Genomic DNA, 16,304 nt, shown 5'->3' with positions numbered 1-16,304 from the left:
TTGTTTTACAAATGTCAATCTGACTTCTGCTTTCAGCAAAGACAGAGTAACGGGGACTGGACTTACACTCCTACTTTAAACAATTTAAAAACTGGGCATATTACATGAAATAGCAGTTTTCAGACATTGGACAACAGGCAACACAGGATGATGATCCCTGAGAGATGGGAGAAAAATTAGGTGGGCCCCATGATTGCCTTACCTGGAAGACACAGGTTGCAGCATAGGTTGGGGTACCCAGGCAGAGCTGCTCAGCAGTTTCTCTGAGTTGGGGAAAGAGTAGATAATTTGGGATGCCAAGGCAGCTAGAATTCACAGGAGAGCGGTCTAGAGATATGCTGAGTACTACTCAGCACATATGAGTGAGGAAACTATCCAAGGCTGGGGAAGAAACTGTTGGAAAGGAGCAGGTAGGATAATTCCTGGATCTCACACAGGGATGAGAATCATTCACATTGCCAACAACCTGAGTTGAGAAGCTTTGTTTTTCATGGGGCATCAAGAAGAGTATTCAGAAGGGTATGTCTCAGAAGTGGGGCCAAATTATTCCTACACTAAGGGCTGTCTGGCCATACCTAATACAGCTTAAAGTCAAGCCTCAAAAAAATCAAGCTGTTTCTGAGTAACTTAACTGCATCCTGGAATAAAGCTCAAAAATATTTAAGGGACTAATTAAAAAAAAAGTAGCACTCAACAACATAAAATTCACAATGTTTGGCGTCCAATAAAAAATTACCAGGCATGAAAAGAAGCAGCAAGATACGACCGATTCTGAGGAAAATAAACAATCAATATAAAGAGACCAAGAAATGACCCAGATAAGAGAAATGGTAAGCAAGGACATTAAAACACCTATTAGGAAGTGTACTCCATGTGTTCAGCATGGCATGCTTATGCTAAGGAGAGACACCAAAGGTTAAAAGGGACCCAAATTGAACTTGTAGAGATGAAAACTATAATGTCTGAAATGACAAATACACTGATGGGATTAATGTTAGACTAGGCATTGCGGAAGAAAAGACTGGAAAAAGTAAACAGTGAGCTATGGGATTTCAGATATCTATAGCTGGAGTCACTGAAGAGAGGGGGAGAGAATGTAGAACTGAAAAAAATATTAGAAGAAATCATGGCCAAAATTTTTCCAAATTGGATTAAAAGTATATACCCATAGATTTATGAAGCTCAACAAACTCTGAACACAAGATACATAGAAGCATGAATTCGATTATGCCAAGGCATATCACAATCAAATTGCTTAAAACCAGTTACAAAGAGAAAAATCTTAAAAACAGCCAGAGAGAGAAAAAAAAAAAAAAGACACACTACAGAGGAAAAAAGGTCAAGATGACAGCCAACATCTCATTGGAAACAATGCAAGTGAGAAGACAGTGCAGTAACATCTTTTAAGTACAGAAAGAAGACTTGTCAGTCTAGAATTGTGTACCAGGTGAAATAAAGCCTGTTTTAGATATATAAAATCTGAAGGAATTTATCACCATCAAACCCACACCATAAGAAATGCTCAAGGAAGGGCTCCAGGCAGAAAGAAAACTATACCAGATGATAACCTGGATCTACACAAAGGAATGAAGAGCACTAGAAATGTTAAATATGTGGATAAGCATAAAAACTTCTTTATACTCATTTAAAGCAAGAATAGTAACAATATAATGTGAGGTTTACAACAGATGGAGCAGTACAGTGTCTGACAACAGTAGCATGGAGGCTGGGAGAGAAAAACAGAGGCACTCTCTTGAAACTTTCTTATGCTCTGTGTGAAGTGACATGATACTTACTACTTGAAGGAAAGATGTATGCTATAAACTCTAATTAAATCAATCACTAAAATAATACAACAAAGAATTGTAGCTAATAGGTGAACAAAGGAGTTGAAATGGAAAGTCTTAAGGAGAAATAGACAAAACGGGGAGAAAGCCCACCAAACTGGAATATTTTTCACCCTTTATCTATGGAAGTGAGGTGAACCAAGAGCATAGTGGCAGTCTAACCATGTGGCTTCTTTTGCTGACTTGGGTCTGGATTGGGCCCAGACTCACACTCACCTTGGGTCTCTATGAGTCAAAATCGACTGGATGGCACCTAACAACAATAAGCTGCCTGCAAAGGAAGCTCCCCTCAGTCTTGAGTGCCACACCTGCATGCACAGGTGGTTCCTGGCTGCCTTGGAGCACCCGCAGCACTTGCACTGGACCATTTGCTCTCCCCAGTGGCCATAGGTTGTATTGCATTAGAAGAGACAACTCCAATCTCCACTTGTGCATTTGTTTTGGGCCCGGGGAGGAAAACATAGAGGATCAGATAGCTTGTAAGTCCACCTGCCCTGCTGGGGTCCTAGTGTAGTGAGATGAAAATAATTATTTAATCAGTTGGTTTGAGAGTTTCTCTTAGGGAGAAAACAACTCGATAGACGACTTTGAGTGCGGAAAGAGATAGTGAAGCAAAGAAATCTCTCCAAGTGACGATTCAATGGGAATATTTGAGGTGAGGAATGTAGAGGGTGGAGGAGCAAGAGACCAAGAGTGAAGAGGGGGCGCTGAGTAGGGCCAGGACTAGGGTGAGGCAAGCAAGGTGTGCAGGGTGCAAAATTTAAGGAGGCACTCACTTTCTGGCTCATGCAAGTGCAGGGTTGGCACCTGGTAGTGACTCTTCCTTAAAACATATGCACTGAACACCTCACTTGTCCCATCCTAATCCCAGCCCTGGAGTTGAGCGTAAATATTAGGAGGCTGTTCCCTACTGAGAAAGGTAGCTAGGGAACAACTCTTGGTGGCAGGGGGACACAGGACTTTGAAGAACAAGGATGTCTTATAATTCACTTCTAATTTTTTTTTTTTTTGAAGAAGTATGGCCGAATCTTCCTTGGAAGCAACGATGGCTAGACTTTGTCTCACGTACTTTGGACATGTTATGAGGAGGGATCAGTCCCTTGAGAAGGACATCATGCTTGGTAAAGTAGAGGGTCAGCAAAGAAGAGGAAGACCCTCGATGAGATGGATTGACACAGTGGCTGCAATAATGGGCTCAAGCATAACGATTGTGAGGGTGACAGAGGATCAGGCAGTGTTTTGTTCTGTTGTACATAGGGTCACTATGAATCAGAACTGACTCAATGGCACCTAACAACAACTTTTTTTATACCTGTTTTAAGTATTTGCTAACTTTGCAAGGGTGGTGTCACAGCTATAAGCTTCTAAAAGAAGAAATCATTTGTCACCTACATTTGTGGCTACATTAGCAAGAATGGGGAGCAATCAAAGAGCAACCACAAGTATTAGGAACCAGACAAGGAGCCTGTCCTTTTGGAGGCTGACACTAGAGAAAAGTTTCCCATAACTGGAGTAAGCTTACTTCCCTGGTGTAAGAGGGGAGGAGAAAAATACAGACTCTTGAAACTGGACTTCTAATACGTTTAGTGTGTAATTCTGGGATGTAATTCTTTCCTTCTGTTGCTCCCAAACCCTCAGTAAAGTCAGCTTACACACAAAGACCTTCTGTGAGAGGCTTGGGGAGGGACCAAGGACACGAGGTATGAGCAGGGGAAAGAGAACAAACACCTACTGAAGCAAGAACTACAGACGCTTGGGGCCCAGCAGGACCAGGACTTTGGAGCCAGGTACAACACTGGGAATCCCAGAAAACCTGGGAAAAGGATGGGTCTTCCCAGGGGGCACATGCCTATCTAACTGTATTTTTAGAAATGAACTTTATATTTTGGAATAATTTTAGATGTATAGAAAAGTTACAAAGACAACAGAGCTCCTGTACAGCCTCCACCCAGGTTTCCCTAAGGTTAACATCTTGTGTAACACTTGTCAGAACAAAGACATTCATGTTGGTATATTGCAGAGGTCCCCCCCGCCCCCCAACCACCAGTTTTTCCACTAACTACGTTGAATTTAGAGCCAATTGTCTTGAAATCTGACAGGCAAGTTCCCTTTCTGAGAACTGCAGGTAGCCCAGGAGCACCAGGCCCAGCCTGGGTGCCTCTCCTTCACTGCTCACCTCTAGCACGGGACTGGGGCAGCTCAGGAGGCAAGTCTGCTGTGCTGTGCAGCACATATATGAACGTGCACTGACAGCCCCACCTGTCCACTCCTTTCTGCCTTCCTCCTTTTCTCATGCAAAGCCATTTGTTACAACAGCTTTGGCGTATTTGGTGTATTAAGTGAAAAGGCAAAAAAGGACTTTTTGTTGGGTAGAATGGGGCAATTTTATACAGAACTGACTTCGGTACATGCCGGTGTCTCTGTCTTTACTTGGGTTAACTGAAATCCCTTCCAGGTCTTTCTTTTACCATACACCCTGTCCCAAGAGGCTAGGCAAAATAAATGCATCTGTTTTTCCAATACCACGGTAGAGCCCAGCTGAGAATTTTAGCAAAACATGATGTAAAGTAGCCATTTTCCGGCCTTGGTGGGGCACTTGCCCTGTGTCAGGCATTGTGCTAAGTGCTTTCCAGGCACCATCTATCCCTATGCGCCAACTACACTGTGCTACAGATGAGAAACCTGGGCCTCAGAGATGGAGGGCTTGCCCAGGGTTTCACAACTGTGAGGGTTACAGAGTGGAAACTGGGGTCTGGTGTAACTTGAGCTGGCCTTTCCTGTATATGAGCAACTTCTCGCAGGCCTCGGGCCAGCAGGCTCAGAACCTTCTGTGTTGGACTTTGCCACAGAATCTAATTAACTAGATAATTTTGAATGCATGGAGTCACACTCCACAGGAATAGCTTCAGGGGCCTGGGACACCATGCCAGCCCCTAGGTGTGCACCAAGCCTGGACATCCACTTGTCTCCTGTCCAAGTGCACCCCTCACCCCCACCCTGTGTGATCCCTAAAGGGCCCCCAAGTGGGGTTCTGGCCCTGTGTCCACCATCAGGTGACGTGGGTGCTGCTTCCCTGAGAGCTGTGTGGGCTTTGTAGCCTCTGGGAGGAGGGTGGCTCTGGAGGGCTTCCCTTACCAGGTTTCCTGGAGCCATCCTTGATGTAGTTGCTGGGAACCATGCTGAGGCGTTTTCCCCTTCGCTCCACCCCGTAGAGCCTTCGATACATGAAGGTGTCTCCATTTTTCCTGGTGCTTTGCCTTGAAACCTCAAAGGGGAGCAGGAGAGAAGTTATACCCTGGGGAGGAGGATCTGGCTTCACTTCCTTCCCCCACCCCTAACCAACCAGTTGCCATGGAGACGACTCCGACTCATGGCGACTCCATGTGTGTCACAGTAGAACTGTGCTCCATAGAGTTTTCAATGGCTGGGTTTTTTTTGGAAGTAGATTGCCAGGCCTCTCTTCTGAAGAGCCTTTGGGTGCACTCAAACCTTCAACCTTTCGGTTAGCAGCTGAGTGTGTTAACCATTTTCGTCAGCCAGGGTCTCCTCCACCACCCCTAGATGTAGTTATTTCAAGGGTTTGCTGAAGGGGCAGACAAAGGGGACAAAGGAGAGACTCCCCCAGGAGGGATGAAGTGGGCAGAGACCTCACATTGTTGCTTGCTTACTAACTCCCCACTTTGATTCCCCCCGTTTCTCAGTTGGAGCCTGAGAAACACATGGAAACACACTGCTCTCTGAATCAGTTAGGTTTGGGGTTGGCTCTGTCAGCTGTGTGACTGGAAAGCAGCTGTTGGGACATGGTTTTCTCATCTGTAAAGTGGCATTCCTGAGTGTTTTGGTGGGAGCAAGGTGAGAAGGTAAGACATGGCACCTGTGAAGGAAGAAGCTGCCCCGGGATGCAGTTCTCACTGGAGTGGGGACATTTGTTGGGAGCTGAGAGGGTGTGGCTAATTTGAGTGTTTGTGTGGGCAGGAGTGGACGTCACAGCCTTAAATAAAAAAATAAGGACTGTACATTACAGAGTGAACCCTAATGTCAACTATGGAATTTAGTTAATAATTACAGTGTATCAACCTGGTACATCAGTTGTAACAAATGTGCCACAGGAGTGCAACACATTAACAGGAGATCATGTGCAGGGGGGAGGGGTGCGTGGGAACATTGTACATTCTGCACATTTCTTTGTAAACCTAAAACTACTCTAAAAGTAGTCCATTAGTTTAGGGAAAGTAAGATGTAACTATTAAATGCTGTTTCTGGACCATAAATAAGAAAAGTGCCCACTAAGTGAGTGAGGGGGTTGCTGTGACCAGTAGAAATGGAAAGGAGAGAAAATTATCACCAATCCAGATCAACTCAAACACAATTGCCAAGCAAATGACTTTCGCAATCTCATTGTTACTGTTGTCCAGGATCAGCTAAAGAAAATAATCTCTCTTTTGTAAAAATTACTAAGATAATTAATATTAATAAAAGTGTTAGTACAACTACTTAAAAAAGTAGCCGACATGGATTAACCTTGAAAACATTATGGTAACTGAAATAAGTCAGTGACAAACGGACAAATATTATGACCTCACTTATATGAAATATCTAGAATAGGCAAGTGTACAGAGAGGGAAGTTTATTAGTGGTTACGAGGGTGGGCAGGAGGGAGGGAGAAAGGAAGACAACACTCAGGGGACACTGAGCTTCTGTTAAGGGTGATGGGAAAATTCAGGAAGAGTTAATGGTGATGGCTGAACAACATGATGAGCTTAACATCACTCAGCTGTACATGTGAAGATTGTTGAAATGGCAAATGCTTTGTTATCTGTACATTTACCCCACACACACACACACACACACACAAAGTGGCCAGATGCTGTAAGGTGAGGAGCAGGTAAGGAGCAGGTACTCGTTCTAATTATGGAGAGCATAAAGGGGAGTTGGGGGCTGACTCCAGGACAGCAACAACAAATGTTGGGGAGTGGGGGTGGGAGGGGCTGTGTTACCTGCCCAGGGAAAAGCACCTGGCGGTTTCCTCCCTGCTGCTGTTTCCGGATGCCTTTTGTTTTATTTCCTTCGGTCCCATTTGCTTTATGAATGGTCACCACATGCTTGGATTTGTTCTGAAAAGACACGGGAAGAGAGCCTTGTAGCCACCCTTGTAGCCTGTGCCCCACGGAGGAAGGTCTGGGCACCGTCCAGGAAAAGGCTCCCTGGTGAGTGGGCTGCCCTCCCTCCTGAGTCTCCTGTAGCCACATTCTTCCTCTGCCGGCCATCAGCCTCCAGTGTCCACACACAACCCTCCAGAATGAGCTTGTAAACCCCAGATCATCTCTGTCCCTCTCCACCTTGGAATCCGTCATTGGAACCCTGCCACCCTCCATGTGAGGGTCCCATTCCCCAGCCTGGTAGAAATTCTTTCCAGCCCCCAAATTGCCTTTCTAGCTGTGACCTTCAGGCTGGAACCACTGGAAGGCTGACCTGTTTTCCAGCAGGTCCTGCTTGTTCAGACTCCCAGGCCTTTGTCCACTCAGGATTTTCTCTGTCTCCTTGTACCACGTCCACCCCTAGACTGCCTTCGTAGAGTCCTCTGGCCAGACGAATCTCACCTTTCTCCTTCCCCAGGTGCTTCTTGCAACTTATCAAGGAGCTGAGCTCACCCTGCCTTTCGTTGGCTTCCTTGTGGATATATCTGGCCTTCCAGTGCCCAGAGAGGAGGCAGGGACGGCAGACTCACTTAGGGTCTCTAGGACCCAGCATTGGGTAGAACCCAGAAGAGATGCATTACGGGGCGGGCAGGCAGGGTGTACTCCTGTCAGTTTATAAATTGGGCGGGGAAGAGCTGAAGCATCATGGCAAGTGCAGTGCAATGGAGAATATTAAATCTTCTCTCAGGGACATGCGACTTGTGATAGTGGGTGACAGTGGCTAAGACTGTGATCTCCAGGTCAGATCTCCTGGGCTGGAATCCTGCTCTATTGCTTAGTGGCTGGGTAACCTCTGACAAGTTCCTGCCCTCACTGTGGCTCAGTTTCCTTACCTGAAAGATGGTGATGATAATAGGATCTATCTTCTAGGGTTGTGAGAAATAAAAGAATTAATAAACGTAAACACGAAGCCTTCCATTAATGTCAATGACCGTATTGTGGGGACGAAGGAATGTCTGGATAAGCCAGTTGGGTCTGAAGGAGGAAGTCACCAAGGACATTATAATGGATTGAATTATCTCCCCCAAAATATGTATTGGCATCCTAATCCCTATGCCTGTGGACGGCTTCCTGGGTGGCACAAATGGTTTGCAGTCGACTACTCACCTAAAAGTCGGCAGTTCAAACCCACCCAGCAGCACCACAGAAGGCTGGCAATCTGCTTCTGTAAAGATGAAGCCACGAAAGCCCTACAGAGCAGTTCTACTCCGTAGCCCCTGGGGTTTAACCTGAGTCGGAATTGCCCCCCGGCAATGGGTTGGGTTTGGTTTGGTATATCTGTAGTTGTAATCCTGTTTAGAAATAGGGTTTTCTTTGTTGCATTAATGAGACCAAATCAGTGTAGGGTGTGTCCTAAACATCATCACGTCTGAGTGACGTGAGGAGCAGCATGTTGTTGTTAGGTGCCATTGAGTCAATTCCATTCACGACGAACCCATGCCACACAGTAGAACTTCCCCATAGGGTTTTCTAGGCTGTACTCTTCACGGGAGCAGATTTCTAGGTTTTTCTCCCATAGAGCCACTGGGTAGGTTCAAACTACAAACTTTTTGGTTAGCAGCAGAGTGCTTAACCACTGTGCCACCAGGGCTCCTTAGACACGGAGCTCTTTAAGCACAAATGGGGAGAAGATAGATGCTATGTGAAGATGGCCAAGGAACCAAGGAATGCCAGTGCCGCAGAAACTGAGAGACAAGGATATTCCCCCAACGTAGAGAGGCCTCCCCTAGAGCAGATGTCCTAAATTTGGATTTCTAGTTGCCTAACCTGTGAAGGAGCCCTGGTATCACAGTGGCTAAAGAGCTTGGCTGCTAGTGAAAATGTCAGCAGCTTGAGTCCGCCAGGCACTCCTTGGAAGCTCTGTGTGGCAGTTCTGCTCTGTCCTGTAGGGTTGCTACGAGTCGGAGTTGACTCGATGACAGCAATGTTTTTTTTTGTGGCGCAGTGATTAAGAGTTTGGCTGCTAAACAAAAGGTGGGTAGTTCAAATCCACCAACCACTCCTTGGAAACCCTATGGGGCAGTTCTACTCTGCCCTGTAGGGTCGCTATGAGTCCGAATTGACTCCATGGCAACAGGTTTGGTTTGATGAGAAAATTAATTTCTGTTTTTAAAGCCACACGTTGGTGTGTGGTGGTGTTTCTGTTACAGCTGCACTAGGAAAAGAAAGCAGACACCTTAATGTCGCAAATGCCTTCTAAGGAGAGGGATTCTGGTTAACTTCAGAGGAGAGGTGGGAGTGAGTTGGCCAGGGGTAGTCCTCCCCTAACCTTCCCCTACACAATGCTCAGCCTCTCCTGGGGACTCACCTGAGTAGCTCACTCATTTTGGGGGAAGCCGAGTGGGATTGATGTGGTGATGCGTGCAATGCCACCCTGCCTCCCCCCCCCAAAAAAACTGCAAGCAAGGAAACTAACTCAGTGGCCTTTGTGCCTGAGACTTTTGGGCCTTGGGGTTTTCTCAAATAGGTCACAAGCGTCCAAGCCCTCTGGGTAGTGCCATAAGCCGTCTGGTGTACGAACCAGCCAGGGTTGCCAGGCTTGGCCCGGGAGAAGGAAGAGAATGTGCAGGGGTGGCCTGAGGGGCACAGACCATTCCATTCCCCCCCTCAACCATCTCCTCTAAAAGGTCCCCATCACTTGCCGCTGCCCCTGGCCTGCCACAGAAGCACCTCCCTCTTGGGAGCATCTTTTTTAAAAAAAATATTTTATTGTGTTTTGGGTGAAAGTTTACATAGCAAATTAGATTCCCATTTACCAATTCATACACAGATTTTTCTGTGACATTGTTACAATCCCCACAATGTGTCAGCACTTTCCCCATTTCCTCCCTGCCTGCTCCGTTTCCATCCCTCCAGTTTTCCTGCCCCATCTTTGCTTTTGTGCAAATGCTGACAGTTTGTCCGGTCCTCTTTATTTGGATGACATGTAACCTCCGGGAGTGACTTCAGTTCTAGGTTAAAAAGGTTGTCTTAGGGGCAATAGTCTTGGGGGTTCCTTTAGTTTCTATCAGTCCAGTAAGTCTAGTTTTCTTTATGAATTTGAGTTTTATTCTACATTTTCCTCCCATTGTAACTGGGATCTTCTATTGTGTCCTTGGTCAGAATGGTTGGTAGTTGTCTTAGTTATCCAGTGCTACTGGTACTATAACAGAAATACCACAAGTGGATGGCTTTAACAAAGAGAAGTTTATTTCCAAAAAAAAAGTAGGATAAAAGTCCAAATTCAGGGTGTCAGCTCCAGGAGAAGGCTTTCTCTCTCTGTCGACCTCCTCATCAATCCTCCCCCAGACTAGAAATTTCTCCGCGTAGGGATCCTGGGTCCAAAGGGCGCCCTCTGCTCCCAGCACTGCTTTTTTGGCGGTATGTGGTCCCCTGTCTGTCTGCTGGCTTCTCTCTTTTATATCTCAAGAGACCACCTCAAGACACAATCCAATCCTGTAGGTTGAGTCCTGCCTCACTAACACAACTGCTGCCCATCCTCCTTCACCAACATCGTAGAGGCAGGATTTACAACTCGTAGGAAAATCATACAATACCAGGAGTCATGGCCCAGCCAAATTGATACACACATTTTGGGGGGGACAAAATTCAGTCCATGACAGTAGTGGCAGCAGGGCACCATCTAGTTCTGGTTTCAGGCTAGAAGAAGCTGTGCTTCCTGTGGGCCCTTAGTCGTATGGACTAATTTCTTCCTTGAGTCTTTAGTCTCCTTCACTCTTCTTTGCTTCAAATGGGAAGAAATCAATAGTTGTATCTCTCCATGATCTTGCCAGCATTTGTTTTCTTTTTTTTTTAATCAATGCCATTTTTGCAGAGGTGAGATGCTATCTCACTATAGTTTTGATTTGCATCTTTCTTTTTTTTTTTTTAATGGCTAATGTGAGGCCCTGGGTGGCTCAAACAGTGAACTGCTTGACTACTAACCGAAAGGTTGGTGGTTCAAATCCACCCAGAGGCACCTTAGGAAAGGCCTGGTGATCTACTTCTGAAAGGTCACAATCGTTGGAAACACTATGTTGTGGTGTGTGTTTCTACTCTGAAACACATGGGGTTGCCCTGAGTTGGAATTGACTCTACAGCAACTGGTTGGAGCTCGGGTGGCTCAGTGGTTAAGACTGTGGCTGCTAACCAAAAGGTCGGCAGCTCGAATTCACCACCCGCTCCTCAGAAGCAGCTCCTGTGGGACAGTTGTACTCTGTCCTATAGGGTCGCTATAAGTTGGAACCAGCAACAGGGTTTTTTTTAATGGCTAATGATCATGAGCATTTCTTCATGTATTTATTAGACTCCTGAATATTCTCTTTGGTGGAGTGTCTGTTCATGTCCTTTGCCCATTTTTTGACTGGATTGTTTATCTTTTTGTTGTTGATTTGTTAAAATTTTCTATATATTTTAGAAATTAGACCCTTTGTCAGATATGCTGTTACCAAAATTTTTTCCCAAATGGGGGTTTTCCTGAAAGGCGGGGTATGCTTAACTAGATAAAGCAGAGAAAGCGGGGTTAGTTATGGAGTCTAACAAAACCCATTAGCAGGGGAATTGGGTAAATATGAGTTTGATCCCTGGCTCTATCCTTTATTAAAACCCTTTCATTATTGAGTTATTATATGTTTGTAGTTTTTTGGTGATGTAATGTTTTTTCACTAATGGAATGCATATGGAATCATTGAGAGTTGGTAATTTTTTATTATGTAAGATGGATTTTTATAAATATTATGTGGTCCACATATGTACCTGTGGGGTCTAGAGGTAAGATGGGTGGAATGAAGCAGGGAAGAAACCACGAAACTTTTGAAAACATGAGGCAACATATAAAGGCACCTGACTGGCTGCCCACAGTCGTTGTTGCAGTCTGCCTCTTCTTAGCGCTGCCTTCTCTGCATCACTTTTGGGTTCCCTGCACAGGTAAATGCTTTCTGACCTGTCGGAGCTGGTCGTCATTTGGCACCCTGCTGACTCTGGCTTGTTTCTGACAAGAAAAGAGGGTCTCCCTCTTGTTATTCACTTGAATATTATCTAATCCCCAAACCACAGCTTTCCCAATAACACACAGGAAACCATAAACATACTTGCAAGGCTTATCTCGCTGTTCAGAAGCCCGAGAGGTGAAAAATGTAAGCAGTGCTTACATGTACCATTGGTCGCACAGCATGTCAAGGACACATGCTCACACTGTATTGTGCCTGAAAATAACCTATTCTCTTGAATATTATCTATCCCCAATAACACACAGGAAACAGTAAATGTACTTACAAGCCTTACCTCGCTGTACGGAAGCCCAAAAAACCAAAAGTTTTATACAATCACTCCTCTAGAATTATACCTCATACAGTAACCTCTCAACCCAAAAATATGGCACCAACTAACTTCCTTCTGTTTACGCAGTTATGCAAGTCCCAGCCCCAGTGCCAGCATGTACTAAAGTGGTAAAAAAAAAAAAAAAAAAAGCCTCTCCAGAAACCCGAGAGGTGGAAAATGTAAGAGATATCTATATGTACCAGTAGGGGTAAAAGGGTTAACTATATGACCTCAAGCAAATTACTTCTCTTCACCTCTGCTTCCTTATTCTTCAACAGGGGGTTGTAATGGTGCCTACCTTGTATCCTGGCTGGGAGTGGTCGATGAGATAACCTGTGTGCAATGCTAAGCATAGGGCCTAACACACAGGAAATGCTTAATAAAAAGTACCCATGTGACGAGCTTCATCATGAGTGCTGCTGTACTGCTGTTTTCACCCACTTTGCTCTGGGGTCCAGGGGCATTCGAGATCAGGTGGAGAGAGAAGGCACTTTCCATGGACGTGGCTACAGATGAGCCTTCCTCAGAGCCTGGGGGGGGGGGTCTCTGGGGGGAAACTGAGGCAAAATTGATTGCCTTCGTTCCTGGAGAAAGAGGGAAGGGCAGGTTAGAGAGGAAGAAGTGTGTTAGTCAGAGTCACAGGGGGGATGACAGCACTGGGCATTGCCTTTGACCTTGGAGCTACCAGTGGGGAGGAAAGTGGCCAGGGACAGTGGGAAGGATCCCATCCTGACATCTAAGCCCTGAAACCTCTGCCCCTTGGCAGTTCTCGAATGCCCACCTGGACAGCTTGCTTCTTCTTGCCCTGCCTCCGCTCCAGCCACTCCAGCACCCGCGTGAGGTCGGACATGCGTCTCTCCTCAGCCGTCTTCCACGTGGACTTGCGCTCAGTGGGCATTATGTCCTTCAGGTCCTCTGCTTTCTCGGACATGATGAAGTCCTAGTCCAGTCTTGGGTGAGAGGGTGACGCTCAGTCTCTTGATCCCTCTGACTCTACTTGCTGACTAGGATGGTGTAGAAGGTAGGACGTAGCCTCCAGATGCGAACATAAAGGGCAGGTCAGACAAAGCAGCCGGAATATTGGCCTTAAAGGGCGGAGGGTGGGGTGGGGCTATTGTGAGGTCATTGTCAGGCTTGGTGGCTGGCCCAGGGGTCAGAGTGTAGGTGGAACATTGGCTACTTCCCACCTTTCTCCATGTGGCCGCTGGCCCTCTGTAGGCACCGTGTGTACCCTGCACTCTGCCTTGCCACCTCTACTTCACACAGGTCTCACCAAAGCAGAGTGCAGCTCACCTACCTCCCTTTCTCAAAAACTTTCCATGGCTCCCTGCTGCCACACATAGTTGTGTGTCATCCAGGCTTTTCACAATGAATTCTAAGTAGAACAGAGGCTTTCATGGGCTCAATTTCTCCCATATTCATGCATTCACTTATTCATATAGTAGTTATCAGACACCTACTATGTGCCAGGCACTATGCTGGTGATAAAATGCAGAATAAAAATATAGCCTTAGACCTCCTAAAGCATATAGGCTAGAGGGAAAGAGAAGGCAACAGTCAAATAATTACCTTATGAATACATAATGACAAATGAAGATGAGCACTCTGAAGGCAAGGGAATCAATTCTCCTAAAGTCCATACAATGGAACCAGACTTGGACAGGGCAGTGGATAATCACACCTGGACAAGTAGGCTTCAGTGAAACTCTGGATCAGAAGGACAAGCATATGCGAAGGCCCTATATCAGAAGGACAAGCATGTGGCAGGATAGAGGCATGGCACATCGAGGAACAATACAAGGCCAAGGTGGCTTCAGGCAGTGAGAAATTATCTGTAGAGGTGGGCAGAGGACAGACCACGAAGGATTTTGGAGTCCACAGGGAGGGTCTGAGCAAAGGGAAGGCAATGAAGTGATTCAAATAGGGGAGGAGGGAGTGACATGATCAGGCTTCCTCTTTTGTCTCAGTAAACTTTTACTGAAGAAAACTACATATATGGAGATGTGCCAAAATCGAACGTGAAGATACCTGTGCAAACGGAACCCCAGGATTTTCCTTCCTGCCCCCGGCCGGTCACTGCCACAGGGGTAACTTGACTTGGAATTCCATAGATTTGTTTTCCCTGTTTCTGAATTCTCTATACATGGAATTACACAACATGTATCCTTTTGTGTTTTTTTTTTTCTTTCACTTTACAATGTGTTTGTGAGATTCATCCACAAGCTCACTGTTTGAAAATATCACCCACAGTGTAAGCTTCAGCCTGCTGTTTTTCAAATCCTATGGGCTTTTGTGCTTTCACACTTTGTGCTCTTCTCTCAGGTTGGAATGTCCTTTCCTGATTTCTCTACCTGTAGAAGCTTTCCTCATCCTTCTCTTGTCAAGCTCTACCTTCTCTGACAAGTCTTCCTTGGCTTTTCCTCAGCAGAGTTCATCTCCTACCATGTCCCTCCAACACTTTGCTGATGATTCTTAATTTAGCAGCGAAGTCAACAGTTAGTGGTTCTCACTTTGACTCCTAAACTGGAGACCAACTTCTCATCAAAACCAGTTCCACCAGACATTAATCTCCATGAACACAGGGACCATGTCGATTTCATTCACCACACACCCCTGGCACCTTGCACAGTCCTTCTCACATATATAGTGGGTGCTCAGTGAATATTTGTTGAATGAATGAGATAATAAATGAATGAGCATCAACATACATTTATAGATTCTGATAGAAACTGATAAAACAAAAGAGATTACTAAAATAGAACTGACAAGAGCGCAGGAAATGGGGCACTCATATATAGCAGGTCAAGAGATGGAACAGATTATATTTACCCCAAATCCTTGTAGAAGAAGAACTCTGTTTTTAATTGGGGGAAATCACTTTTTGAGTGCTTAGGCTAGAATGTGGAGCCCTGAGGATGTCTGAATGTGGGCAGAACTATTTTGTATGAGGTAAGGAAAGAAAGATTTCTCTGCTGCTCTGAAGAGCCAAGGAAGGGAAAGGAGGGAGCCATCCAGATGAAAAAAGGCCATACATGTTATGATGTGACTTTTCCCACCCCCAAACTTCAATGAATTTACCAGGCTTAGAAAATGTGCGTGCATGAGTGAGATTCACACCTGAATTTACATGGGGCAGATACGAAAGGACAAGTGGAGGGCAGAAGTGGGAGCATGAAGTCATAGACTCTAGAAGCAGGGATTGGAGTGACAGCTAAAGCCAAAGCAAGCCAAGAGTGCCAGGAACCATTAGAAGTGGAAAGAGGCAAGGGAGAATCTTCCCCTGGAGCCTTCAGAGAGAGCACGGCCCTGCCAACACCTTGATTTTGGGGTTCTAGCCTCCACAACAACCATGTACAACCAGAATCTCATTAGAGGCAAGGATGGTGAGACTACATCTCACATACTTTGAACATGTTATTTAGAGGGACCAGTCCCTGGAGAAGGACATCATGCTTGGAAAAGTAGAGGGTCAGCAAAAAAAGAGGAAGACCTTCCACGAGATGGATGAACACAGTGGCTGCAACAATGGGCTCAAGCATAACAGCGATTGTGAGGATGTTGTGCATGGGGTCTCTATGAGTCAGAACTGACTCAGCTGCAACTGGCAACAACAACAACAGTCTCCGGAACAGTGAGACAAAAAAATTATGTCATTTTAAGTCACTCAGCTTGTGGTACTTTGTTAGGATGGCCTTAGGAAATGAATATAACACTGCCCCATGAGAAGCCATAAATGAACAAGGTGAGCCCAAGACCACCTCAGCTCGCCACCTGGAGACAGCTGCCAGGTCGAGGCACAAGAAGGATCACAGACGGAGCCCAGCAAATGCCCTGAGTTGAGGAGCTGGAGCTTACAGTCTGGGGGAACCACGGTGGCTGAGGCTAACAACCAGAGATGAGAGAACCTTGTGGAGAGAGAACTCTGACACCACTAGAGGGCCCCCTTGAGGATTTCGCTGAA

The 16,304-nt window shown here is 45.8% G+C and overlaps 1 protein-coding gene across 1 annotated transcript in view; it reads right to left on the bottom strand.

The window, feature by feature from the left end:
• Window positions 1-13,274, bottom strand: part of C21H16orf78 (chromosome 21 C16orf78 homolog) — a 30,379-nt gene extending 17,105 nt beyond the window's left edge. The window contains exons 1-3 of the mRNA XM_064273520.1: window positions 13,125-13,274; window positions 6,845-6,961; window positions 4,983-5,112 (exon numbers count right to left, since the gene is read on the bottom strand). Coding sequence (XP_064129590.1) covers window positions 4,983-5,112; window positions 6,845-6,961; window positions 13,125-13,274 — 397 coding nt within the window. The remainder of the gene's footprint in view (window positions 1-4,982; window positions 5,113-6,844; window positions 6,962-13,124) is intronic.
• Window positions 13,275-16,304: the final 3,030 nt, after the last annotated feature.

The sequence above is a fragment of the Loxodonta africana genome, chromosome 21, assembly GCF_030014295.1.
Source record: "Loxodonta africana isolate mLoxAfr1 chromosome 21, mLoxAfr1.hap2, whole genome shotgun sequence".
NCBI classification, from domain to species: Eukaryota; Metazoa; Chordata; class Mammalia; order Proboscidea; family Elephantidae; genus Loxodonta; species Loxodonta africana.
This window is presented reverse-complemented; position numbering and strand designations above follow the sequence as displayed.